Source organism: Eublepharis macularius, chromosome 11 (assembly GCF_028583425.1).
Source record: "Eublepharis macularius isolate TG4126 chromosome 11, MPM_Emac_v1.0, whole genome shotgun sequence".
Lineage (NCBI taxonomy): Eukaryota > Metazoa > Chordata > Lepidosauria > Squamata > Eublepharidae > Eublepharis > Eublepharis macularius.
Window position 1 is genome coordinate 24,424,496 of NC_072800.1, and position 13,656 is coordinate 24,438,151.

Sequence of the window (13,656 nt, forward strand, 5' to 3'; positions counted from 1 at the left end):
TAGAAAGTTCTCCCTGCTTGGGAAGTATGACTAGGTGAGCAATGAAATAAAGACTTGAATTGAAATACTTCCAAGCAGAATAGTTCTCTGAATGCTTTCATACACTGGAAAATTCTGTCTAGCTATGATGTCAGAAAACATCTCTCTCTCTCTCTCTCTCTCTCTCTCTCAGCCAAGCTACAAGTGATGAATGACACTTGAACGGCAAGTGAACAGACTCACGTGTATTCCTCCCTGTTCACTTGCGCTCCACTTGATCACTACGTGGAGCACAAGTGAACAGGGAGGAATACACGTGAGTCTGTTCATTTGCCGTTCAAGTGTCATTCGTCACTTGTAGCTTGGCCCTCTCCCCCCCTCTCTCTCTCTCTCACACACACACACAGATATTGGCATGGTAAATCAAGGAAGCAACCCTCAAGTTTTTAGGAATAATGACTTGTATCTGCTGCTCTTTCTCTCTCTCTCAAATGAGCTGTTTGCAGATGTTAAAACTGCCTCTTCTTTTGGTCATGGCAGGATTTCTTAATCTTAAACCTTTGAGATTACGCATGTTTTCCTATTGTATGAAAAATGACTATGAGGGCTGATTCACAAATCACTAAATCAATAGTCTTCTACAAGTTGTGGGGCAGTGGGCTTTGGTTATGTCCCCAACAAGCATTATTGATCTGGCCATTTGTGAACAATCTCTTAGTCATTTTTCATTCAACAGGAAACCATGAGTAATCTCTTCCACATATCCCTGGATACACACACACGCACCAAATTTCTGCAAACCATTTCCTATTTTTCTGAGTGTTGGCACTGGGACATTTGAAAGGATGTGTATGCATGTAAAGTTCAGGTCACATATGTTGTCTGGGTATATAGGAGTGCATGTTTGATAACTGTGTAAACTAACCTTAGTAAGGTGTTTTCTGAATGTAGCTAGGTACAATTAATGTACAGAACTATACCATTGCCAAGGCTGTTGGGTGTAGACTATGGATTGGATCCAATCAGCTTTTCTGCTTGTGAAAAAGGAATGGGGGGCATTATGGAACCTGTATGTGCAAATGGTGAGATTGTTTACAGTTGTGGATTACGGAGGTGGATAGAATAGAAATAAATAAAACGCAATACTGATGAATCTAGCAAGATTCTGATCCTACATTCTCATCTGTATAGTGGGAATAAAAGTGGGTTTGGAAAGGTAGAAAGTTTTCCCTGCTTGGGTGATTGTGAAAAATCTGGCTAGATCCAACACATTAACTTTGCTGAACTCAAATAACATTAAATTTTCATGGGTAAAAATTAAGAGTAGAGAAAGAGGAGCCTTCTTAAAATAGATGTTTATTAGAACTGCTTTTTAAAATTTAAAAACATGGAGAAATAATCTAGTACAGTCACTGCTCCTGAGTAGAGATGGACACGAACAGCAATACGAACAAACAAAAAAAAGCCACGAACATCCCAATCTGCTGTTTGCGAACAAGCTGTTCGTGAGGCCCCATTCTAAATGAACAGATGGTCATTGCAAACCTCGTTCGTTGCTGTTCCTTGCTGGTTGTCAAGCCAGACAGTCTGGCACCTGCAATCAATTCCCTTGGCAACTTAGGCAGGGATTGTCTGAACTCTGTCTGAACTGCTGTTGCCCTGGAACCCCCAATTTAAGCCCAATTTAGCTTGATAGGCAGGTCTTCCTTTCAAGTGTGGAGCTCCAAATTTGTTACAACAAGGGAGCAAAGAGCAGGGGGGAGGGGGGCTCTCCCAGCTCTGGTTTTGCAGACAGTGGAGAGGGAGAGAGACAATTGCTGTTAGCATTTTGATAGAGAGAGTGCATTGGAGCTTGAATTTTCTTTGTGTGTGGTGGGATAGGGATCTACCCCTTCAAGTTCCAGGGCTGCTGCCAGGCTCTGGGCCAAGCTATTATTTATTATTAGTACCTTTCCTGCTGCCTGCTCAGGTCAGGTTTCTGCGCGTGGCACAGTAGGGATCTTGACTTGGATGATGGCTGGAGGAGAGCCTGCTGGCCCCCACGAACAGCCAACCACGAACATGTTTGTGAACAGGGCCATGTTCGTAGTTGTTCATGAGTCCCTGTTCATGGATGGCAACGAACAACGAACATCATGTTTGGGTTTTTTTTTTCCGTTTGTGCCCATCTCTATTCCTTAGTCATTAAACATGCAAACTGATTGCACAGTAATCGACATTATGGCATCATGTTACAAGGACAACACACCCATGGCATTAGCCATATCAAAAAAGTCTGATTGCACATCCTCTGTGCCATCAATCTAAAGTTGTCAACTCTGGGTTGAGAAATTCCTTGGGAGTGGAGCCTGTGGAGGATGGAATTTGGGTAGGAGAGTGACCTCAGTGGGGTATAATGCCATAGAGTCCATCCTCCTAAGCAGCCATTTTCTCCAGGGGAACTGCTCTCCATCAGCTGGAGATCAGTTGTCATTCTGGGAGGACTCCAAGCCAACATCAAACCCATTTTAATGCTGGTAATAATCACTGTTTGAGACTGAATCCATTCACAGTGGACTCCTTCTGAGGTTTGCATTATAATAAAAATCTGAATTCAAAATTGGTTAATTTTGGACCTTTCTCATGCCAGGCATAATCTAGCCAAATTTAAGCACTTCATCATCTCACTGATTTAAAATTTAGCACACTTAGCAGTGCAATCCTAAACAGAGTTACACACTTGTGTCCACTTCTGTGTCCAGTGGGCTTAGAAGGGTACAACTCTGTCTAGGATTGCCCTGTAAATTTCTTCCAAGTAAATTAATAGAAATAAAAAGTGGAAAGTTTCAGCAACATCTTGCTTTAGTTTTTAAAATATTAATGTAACTATCTTGGTACTGATTCTAAAAAGAAACTTTTGCAAACTATTAGCTTGGTGATTTTCCAATATGAATGGAACAAGAAATGGAATCAGACAAGGGCTTCCTTCTAGCATCCCTCTTTCTGCCCTTAAAATATGACTAGTACAACTAAAGGATGATGGATTGTAACCAGAGAGAGAACATAACATGCACAGACAATCGAATATATGTTTTATTAATTTAATATAATCCAAAGTGGCTAACTGGTTGCTTCTGAAAAAAACATCAACTTTTAAATATATTTTTAAACTGCTCGGATATGGACTGCACTGCAAATCTGATTACTTTGTGGGTGTTTTTAAACAATAAACGTAACTTAACTGTGTCAATGAGTCTGCAAGTTTTTTACAGTGGCAACGTTTTTTGTGGATCAAAAAACAAAACCATTTCAGCATTTTAAGTTTCATGTAACTAAGAGTTTTCCACACATCCATACCCACCCCAATGATTGTTTTACAGGATCTGAGAATACCAGGTACAGACTTCAGTTATGCTGTGAAAAGGGACTGCAGTGCCATAATGGGTGCCGTAATGAACTATCACAGTAGGAATTGATGTGAGTGTGACTTTCATACAGTCCCTCTCAATCTCCACTAAAGTTCTTCAAGGAAGCTCCTTCATTATCACAAGATTGAGAGCCATGATCTCCAGTGGCAAAGAAACTGCTTTGTGAGAAGAAATTTAACCACATTTTCCTTGTCCGGTGTTGCTGAGTTCTAGTATGGAACCACTGGGAGAGGTGTTAGCAGGGATTTTTTTCAGCCGGAACGTGGTGGGACGGAGTTCTGGAACCTCTTGAAAATGGTCACATGGCTGGTGGCCCCGCCCCCGATCTCCAGACAGAGGGGAGTTTAGATCGCCCTCCGCGCTGCTAGCAGTGCAGAGGGCAATTTAAACTCCCCTCTGTCTGGAGATTGGGGGCGGGGCCACCAGCCATATGACCATTTTCTCCGAGGGCAACCCACTGAGTTCCACCACTTCTTTTCCCAGAAAAAAAGCCCTGGGTGTTAGTATAGATGACTTTTGTCAATGACTGTTCTTGACATGAACATCATTAGAAAGTGTGTACCTGCAATAGTAGAGAGTAACATCATGTGAACCCATGGTTCACATGTATGTTTTCCAGTGATTTCCTTAGGCTGTGGTGGTGGGTCCAAAATTTACTGGCACGACTGCATAAATAGCTGCAAAGTGTACCTGTTATAGCAGTTTGGAAGGTAATTGTCTCTTCATGATTGGGAGAATATAATGTCAGCTGAATTCCCGTGCTTTTAATAGTCACAGATTACCCGATAATTCTGGTAAGTGACGGGTCATGCCAGGAACCTGGCCAAAATTCACTTGGTCTATTGGGATGAGGCCAACATTTATTTGGCCCATTTGGAAATTGAGTCAGATGAGATCTTTTAAGAGTATAGCAATATATAGTGCAGTGTTCTGTAGGCAAGTGGGAAAGGAGTCAATAAAGGAGGACAGGAATCAAAGGTAGGAAAGGGAGAGTTACATGGGCTTGGACTAAAGAAAGAAAGACAATTTGTTTCCTAGTTTAGCTGCCACTGGCTGTAAGCAAAAAATCCACAGCTGAGAATGCCTTTGCTCATGAAAATTTCTAGAGGCATCATGTGTCTGAATGCCAGATTTTGGGGACACCAAAATAAAGAAACATCTTTCCCCCTATCTGTACATTCTTAGAGGCATTTGGCTGTTTCTGTTTGGAAACAAAATGCTAAACTGGAAGGGCCTTTGATCTCATCCAGAAAAGATTTGATGTACTCTAGTGCTCCCAGTGGACTTGGTTCCAGCAGGGGATTTCCGTGGAGGGAAGGGAGGATCTTGGCTGATTCCCTCCTTCTGTGGGTTTCCGAATATCTTCCATGTGGTTCCTGGGGGTTCCCTCTCCCCAAGGAGTAGCGTTTAGGGGGCATTTTAGACTGCAGGCGGGAGGAGATGTGCTCTCCTTCTTTGGAGATTTTTAGGCAGCGGCTAGATGGCCATCTGTCAGCAGTGATGATTTTATGACACAGTATGAACTTAGGCACCTTGTGAGATGATCCAGGAAGAGATGAACCAGTGCTTGGCTCTTGTGGCACTTCCTTATGTGCCCTGGGCAATGCCGATCACCACTTTGGGTCAAGAAGGAATTTTCCTCCAGGGCAGACAAGCCAGAGATCCTGGCAGTTTTTTGCCTTTCTCTGGGCATTAAGTAAGGGTCACTAAGAGAGTGGGAGGTAGGATGTGAATTCCTTGCATTGTGCAGGGGGTGGGCTAGATGTTCTTTGGGGTACCTTCCAGCTCTACTGTTCTATGATTCAGTGAAATCCTGTCCACTGGACCAATATCCCTTCAATATGCAGAAACCACTGGTGGTTCCAGCTAGTAAAAAGAGTGAGGATGGGATCCAGAGAGGCTGTGACAATGCATAGTGCTTCTCAGGACTTCCTTCCTGGTGGAGGGGCTGTATAAATGACTTCTGAATAACCTGAGTATTGCCCCTCACCCTTGTGATATAGGATAAATTATAAATTAATTATAAATTACATGTATTCCTTGGGTATTCCCCCAAGTTAAATTTAAGCTTTGCTGAATGACAATGTTGTTGGCAAGTGAGTAGCAAAACGTGGTTAATCTGGATATTTCCATTGCTTTCCACTAATTTAAACGATATCATCAAAATTTACCTGTTGGCCTGGTTTGAGTGGTGAAAGTGTGATTCCCTGGGTGTTGATCACTGGCAATATCTGGTTCCCAATGACTGTTGCAATGATTTGCCCCTGGGCATTGGTCAGTAACTGTGGCGTAATTGGCTGCACTTGAAGGCCCTGAGCTCCTCCGGCTGCCTGATTGGATGAGACTGGATTAGGCATCAGTGGAATTGTTCCAATAATCTAAAAGAAACAAAACAGAATCCTGCAGGTTAGAAATGTAAATAATAAATTTATTTCTTGGAAGGGGTAGATAGGCAGGCACCAAACATTTTCTTTGACATATAGTACACAATTTGTCTAGTACAGATGTTGGATAGTGTCATTATAGTTCTGATTATAGCAATATACTTGTGATGGAGAGTGTCATTAAGTCATAGCGACCCCTGGTGGGTGGTAAGAGACTAACAGAGGTAGTTTGCCATAGCCTGCCTCCACACCCCTGGTCTTCCCTGGAGGTCTCCCATCCAATTACTAACTAAGGTTGACCCTGCTTAACTTCCGAGATCTTGCCTGGGCTAGCTAGGTCAGGGCATAGCAATATACTGCAAATGGCATAAACCAGAAGTCTGTACTGGTTTTCAGGTATGTTCAGAGGAATGCTAAATTCTTTGGACAGCTTCCTCTGCACTACTGATTTTCCCTTGCGATCTGCAGTTGCAGAGGAGCATTTGACATGTTTTAAGGGTGGTCTCCCAGGTGAACTGAGTATGTAAAATGTTTCCTCAAGATAGAATGCTTGAAAACCACCAACACAGGGAATCAGTTGGCCTTGAGCATCATGTTGCCATTAGATGTTTTGATTACATTCTTGTGTGAAAAGGCAGTGCAGAGGTATCTAAAAAAGGTATAATATACATTTCTGAACTTGGCCCAAGAGTGTGGATCAAAAAATCCTGACAATGGGACCATTTAAGGATTGCAAGATCTGGATCTGCTCTCAAATAAAAAGATACAGGCAGCATTTTGGATTGCTATATATGCCACCTGACAATGGAAAGAGGGATTTATTTTATTTTATTTTATTGACAACATTTCTATGCTGCCTTTCTATAAAAACATGATCATGATGGTGGCAAACATCAAACATTAAAATGTTTCAACATTAAAGGTAAAGGTAGTCCCCTGTACAAGCACAGAGTCATTATTAACCCATGGGGAGACGTCGCATCACGAGTTCACGGCATTTTCTCTGCAGACTTTTTGTTATGAGGTGGTTTGCCATTGCCTTACCCAGTCATCTACACTTTACCCCCAGGAAACTGGGTACTTATTTTACCGACCTCAGAAGGATGGGGCTGAGCCAACCTTGGGCCGGCTACCTGAACCTGGCTTCTGCCAGGATTGAACTCAGGTCATGAGCAGAGCTTGGGCTGCAGTACTGCAGCTTACCATTCTGCTCCACAGGGCTCCTATAAACATTTCAACATTAAAATCATTTAAAATAAGGTATATATACAATAATTGAATCAAAACATATAAACACACATAATACCAAAAACCAGGGAAGAGGCTAATAATGCTTATTGGGGGTATGCTAAAACAAACAAAAACATCTTCACCACTGGTGGAAGAAAACAAGGGAGGGAGACAGAAAAAATTCCCTAGGGAGGGAGTTCCAAAGTTTTGGTACCACGATGAAGAAGGCCCTTATCACCCTTCTAGCCTTAGATGGCAAAGGCCCCCGAAACAGAGCTTCTGAAAATGGATGGATGGGAGGTGGTCCTTAAGGAAGGCTGGCTCCAAGACATATAGGGCTTTAAAGTCAACTCCAACAACTTGAATTGAACCCAGAAACAAATGGGGAGTCGGTGTAAACGGAACAAGACTGGAGTGATATGGCCTCTATGGCCTACTCCAGTTAGCATTCTGGCTGCAGCATTCTGTACCAACTGTAGCTTCTGGACAGACTTCAAGGGCAGCTCCATCTAGGATGCATTGTAGTAATCTAATATAGATGTTTCTAGGGCAAGCACCACAGGGGCAAGATCATTCCTCTCCAGGAAGGGCCACAGCTGGCTCATCAGTCAAAGGCACTCCTGGCTACTGCTGCTACCTGATTATCCAACAGGAGGCTAGGGTCCAGAATCACCCCAACCTACAAACCTTCAATGGGAGTGCAATCCCATCCAGTACAGAAGATAACCTGTTTCCTGGGGCAGACCAGAAGAGGAAAGCAGGAGGTGAGCTGACAACAGAGGAGAAAGACGAAGTAGGGCCGTTTCCAGACGGCTTACCTGTCTCCGGAACGTCACGCCATCTTGCGGGGAAAACACGAAATATCGCGTTTTCTCGCACGAGTTTTGCACGACGTCGCGCAAAACTCGCACGAGAAAACGCGATATTTTGCGTTTTCCCCACAAGATGGCGCAACGTTCCGGAGGCAGGTAAGCCATCTGGAAACGGCCTAGGGCAAATGGCTGTTGAGTGGGGAGGGAGGATAGAAAATATGGGGTGAAAAATGAGAGCCCTGTGAGTGGGAAGAAAGAGCAGGTTGGGGGAGCAGCTGGTTGGGCAAGTAGACTGAGAAGGATGGATGGTGATCAGTAAGGGAGGGAAGTGGAGAGGAAGCAGAGAGTCCGTTGGAGTGGCAAAGATCTCATCATCCAGGTAACCAGCTGTGGCTTATTTGCTTTCAGCACCAAGCCACCACTGATCACTTGGTGAGCACAGCCTAGGTCAGGACTAGATATGGGCATGAATGGAACCCCCCCCCGAACAGCCTGTTCATTGTTCGGTGCCATCCACGAACAATGAACAATGAACATGGACGAACATGGACTGTTACCGGACAAGTTCGTTGTTCGTTGTTCATGGGGGCCAGAACCACCCCCACCCCCAAATCCCCCCACTTAGCCCCCCTCCCCTCAAACCCACTTACCTGGCCCTTTAAGCAAGCAAGCAAGCCTTTATTGGCATATATAAAATATAAATTTTTAAATACAGAAACTCCATACAAAATGATATTAAAATTACAGATAGGAACAGGGCAACAGTGCAGCAAAACCAGTACAGAATATTACTTGTCAGGGCATATAGCCATGGTACTGTAGAGAAACTTTGCTACTATTTCCCCCCTACCACCTGCCAGCTGATAGTTTACAGGGCCCTTTTCTGCCATGTGCAAGGAGCAGGGCCCTTTAAACATCCCACAAACTGACCTTCCCAATGTCCAATACCCACCAAATTTGCAGGGGACATAGTACTCACTGTCCTCTGAAGACCCCCCAAGTTTCAGAGAGATTGCACCCTGGGAAAGGCATGACCCACGGGTCTCCCCATTGGCTATCATTTTCTATTCACAGTGGCAAAAACGGCACTCTCTGCTGGAAGTACTTTGAAGGGTTAAAGCCAGAAGGAAAGCCAGAAGGAGTTCAGACAGAGTTCAGTCCCTCCCTGCCTCCGGTTGCCAAGGGGATTGATTGCAGCAGGTGCCAGACTATCCGTCTTGCTGAACAGCTGCTGAAGGCAACGAACAAGGCTTTTAACGACCACCTGTTTGTTTAGGATGGGGCCTCACGAACAGCTTGCTCGCGAACAGCAGATTGGGCTATTCGTGGGTTTTTTCTGTTCGTAATGCTGTTCGTGCCCATGTCTAGTCAGGACACACTTTCAACTATAAACCACCGATGGTTACCTAAATCCAAACATTATAGCATTTGAGAACAGATCACTTTTAAGATGTCAATTAGGCCACCATGTATACCAAGGCAGGATTAATTTTATTTAAGTCAACTAGGTTGCTTAAAAACCTATTTTTAATATGTTCCACAGTTGAGGAATATACCATTATCTTTTGCCAGTTGGGGGACATTCACACTAGGGGACACTGTAAAGGCTTTAGGGGGCAGTTTTTGCATTCACCTTTACCATGAATTTTTGGACCATCTGGAATTAGGGCTCTTTGCCATGCCTTTTGAAGTATTTTGCTGCAGAATATTTCAACATAAAGAGCTGTGATCAATCCTTTAAAAGATTCATATTTTGTCAGCATGATCTTGCATTGGCAATACAGATGAAGAAGTGCTCTGATGACCGTTACGATGAAATGCAAGGAATTATTGGGTTAGTCTTGTGAACATTTCAGCACGACTGCATCGGCACATTGTCGGAAGTTGTGTGATTATTGTGCTCCAATAATAATTCAAAACTGGATTTTCCTGTGTGCACAAAACAATCCAGTTGTGAATAACTGCAATAGAGCAATACTAGTCCAAAATCCAGCTATGTATACAGTCTACTCATCCAGAGCTTGGGTCACTACACTGTGAAATAAATATCTGAGAAGTTTCCCACAATTTGGAAATTCAGAAGGCCAGTTTGTCATGGATCTTTTTAAAAAAGTCAAATTTTCAGCCAAATCCACTATTCAGATGATGGATGGATAAGCTGGCACTTGGTTTACAATTCACAATACCCTGTGTCTGCAGAGTGTCATATCAATTTTCTTCAAATAAATGAGAAGACTAATGATCCATTCACAATTAATCATTCATACAACACTTCAGATATGAACAGTACTTCATAATACTTGTTGTTTGCACATCAGTGTGAAGTAGATCACATTTTACTGATGAGAGACTCATAATAAGCAAGCTTAGTTCTCCCAGACCCAGATTCATTATTGTACCCAGATCAAAAGTAGCGATTAACAGCTGCAAGATTCTGTGATTTTTAGATATACATAGTTTTATTCTTGTGGAATCACAACAGGCATGTCTCTTCTTTTGTTATCCTATACATAACACTTGGATCCTCGAGACCTATCTTGGTTCACATAATTCCCACTGTTTCTTCTGGCCTCATCTCTACCTTTTGCCCCATGGACCCAAGCTGAGGCAGAGCACCTCGTATTTAAAATCATGGCTATTCTTTTAACAGATTTTGTCCATTCTTTACATTGGGTTTTCCCCCTCCAACTACCATGAATTTAAACCTGAATTCAAGTTTTTGTATTTAAAAAGGTTATCCTTCTAGCCCTGTCCTGATTTGGGGAAAATATCAACATTACTGAATATGGATCTTCAGGAAGCTGCTTTCCTGAGGTAAAATGTACTATTCTGAGGCAAAGTTTAACCATGGCCGTTTCCAGACGGCTTACCTGCCTCTGGAACGTCGTGCCATCTTGCGGGGAAAACGCGAAATATCGCATTTTCTCGCGTGAGTTTTGTGTGACGTCGCGCGACGTTGCGCAAAACTCGTGTGAGAAAACGCGCTATTTCGCGTTTTCCCCGCAAGATGGCACGATGTTCTGGAGGCAGGTAAGCCGTCTGGAAATGGCCCATGTGTATTAGTTACTCACTCCTCTGTTACACACAGGATCCCAGTTGACAGGGTACATTCTTGAGGCACTCCCTTGCTACACACTATATGGAGATTGTGGCAGAGGTGATAGAATAAGCAGGTTACACTCTCTATGGCATATCATATCAAGGAGCTATGTGGGTGTCTGCGCATCTCTGTGTGTACATGCTACTTCCCTTCAATTTTTTTTTCACAATAGCCCTGTGAAATTGCAAGCTTTCACGTTGCATTTTGTTATTTTGGTTGATCCTAATAAAAGGGATTACATTGTTTTTGTTCATCTAGGCGCAAACTCATTATTGTTACAACTTAAGGCTCTCAAGTTGAAATAGAGATGCCAGCTCCTGGTTGGGAAATTCCTGGAGATTTGGGGGTGGAGCTTGGAGAGGCTGGACTTTGGGGACTTTGAGTCAGCAGGTATGTCACACCATAGAGTCCACCCTCCAAACCTGCCATTTCCTCCAGGGAAACTGATCTTTATAGTCTGGAGATCAGTTGTAATTCCAGGAGATCTCCAGACACCACCTGAAGGTTGGCAACTCTGGGTTATAAGATTTCCTAGTGCAATCTATACGTTTCCAGAAGGAGGAAGAATTGAAATTATATTTCTGGCCTTTGAAACTGTGGCAAGGAGTGCAATCCTATGCATTGGAAGTAAGCCCTATTGAACATAGTGAGACTTACTTCTAAGTAGACTTACCTAGGATTGCACTATAAGTTTTTCCTGACTTAGTTTAGGGGAGTAAGGCTGCAATCCCATTCACACTTAATGGGGGACTAAGTCCCTCTGAACACAGTGGAACTGATATCTGAGTAGACCTGCCTGAGATTGCCCTGTAAACTGTTTCCTTTAAAATTAGGTTTCAGAACTGAAATAAGAATAATTTTAAAAGTCCTCTGTTTTACTCTCCCAGCACACAATAAAACATTTTCTTTGAGGCTCAAACGAATAACCGTCTTCAAAACACTGAAAAAGTGAGGCTCTTAGGGAATAGAACATTCCCTCTGTATTCGCAGTCTGTAGCTTCAGCAGAAAGGGTGGCTGTGGAAGTAATCCCGGTTTGTGTCAATTAAGGGAATTCTGGTCATCTGGAGACTGACATAAACCACAGAGCAGAGCCTGAAGCAGGAGGCTGAATTGTGAAGTGGGGGGGGCTGAAATGGCAAGGGTGAGGGCTGGAGCTTGTATCCAGGGGAGATCACGAGAAGAGCCTCTCCTGAAGATAATTGGCCAGGGGCACTAGGACAGGCAGATAGGCTCAGAAGTATCAGGCAGAAGGAAGGGCTCTTAGCCAAAGGGAAACCAAAGAGCAGCCTGTAGGGATTATAAAAGAAATTTTAAAATCTTACACAGCACTGGGAAATGGGGGGGGGGGGTACCAAGCCCACTGATACTACGGATAGTACGAACGATACCTTTGGCATCCCGGCTTGCCAAATAATTGGAGGGAAAAAACCTTGCTGTGCTAATTAGAGAGCATGGCACATTGCCTCTAAATGTGGGGGTGCTATCCGGTTTACATGCTAACCACATCTGGTTCAGGGATTTGGACAGACCCATTTTTCCATTTAGTTGCCTCTAAACATGGAGGTGGTATCTGGGTGTATGATTTTACACATTTGGATAGACTCCTTTTCCCGCTAGTTTCCTGTAATTTACAACTCAAAGATAAATGAGATAAATTCTGTCTGGAAGTGTAAAAAACAAACAAACCCATACACAGCTTCTGAAATATTTACAAAACAGAACAGTAGAACTGTGTAGCAACCCTGTGTCTTTCTGGCAGCACTTACCCTAAGCCACTTCAGGGGTGGAGAAGTGATGGTACCTAAAGGACAGATAAATCTTAGGGGTATTCTGTACAGTCTGTTTATGTACAGTTATTTTAGACAGCTCAGCTCATACCAAATGTAAATGATCAGTGCCAATTAACTTGAAAGGATTGTGTCCAACATAGTATATCCATTCTGTATTTATTTCCATAGATGTTACCAAACAGAAAGATTTTTATCTTTTTTACACTGTCAGCAGAAACCTTGGTTTTTTTTTTTTTTAAAGATCTTTGCTTCACATGTTGTAAAGGACATGGCCTTGAAGTGTCACTTCTGGGCCTGTAACTTTGGCCAGCAAGGCTCCTGTCCCCAAAAGGCAAAAAAAAATATGCTGTGCTAGTTTATGTCCGTAATAGAAATATTTGTATCCACATTTAAAATGCATTTCTCGGATTGCATTCAGGCATTTTTGACAATGACACTGCTGAAGTGAACAGTTTGTAAGGTCAGAAGCAAAAGAGTGACCTCTTGTATTGAAGAGCGTGTTTTTATTATGAATGATTTAATTGTATGCATATGTGCAGCAAAGGGGTGCTGGGTGACTGTGAGTTACGGCTACAAGGTCGTACCCACGAACATGTAATGGCCATGTTTTAGGCTAACAGTTTTTTCCCCTTCTGCCTCAAAAACGCTCCATCAAAATGAACGGCACTTGGATGAACGGCATAGATATTAATTCAAGGAAATATTATACAGAGGTTAAAACATGTTTGGATGCTCGCCCTGCATATAGGAAAATGAATCAGAAAGAAGGTATATTTTAAAATCCTTGATTTACTTTCTTTTTAGTTCAGGGGGAGCTTGCCATCACAACGAAGTGGTCCAGTCCAGGAACCATGTGCTATTTTTGCACATAATTGAACATTATTATAACCTTTCTTAACGACTCACTCTATATTAAAACCTGTCTCTGTGTGCTGCAACACGCACATGGAATG

The 13,656-nt window shown here is 42.9% G+C and overlaps 1 protein-coding gene across 2 annotated transcripts in view; it reads right to left on the minus strand.

Moving 5' to 3' along the window:
• Window positions 1-13,656, minus strand: part of POU6F2 (POU class 6 homeobox 2) — a 485,869-nt gene that overhangs the window by 10,769 nt on the left and 461,444 nt on the right. For both annotated transcript variants that reach the window (XM_054991628.1, XM_054991629.1), the window contains one exon: window positions 5,558-5,764. In XM_054991628.1, coding sequence (XP_054847603.1) covers window positions 5,558-5,764 — 207 coding nt within the window. The remainder of the gene's footprint in view (window positions 1-5,557; window positions 5,765-13,656) is intronic.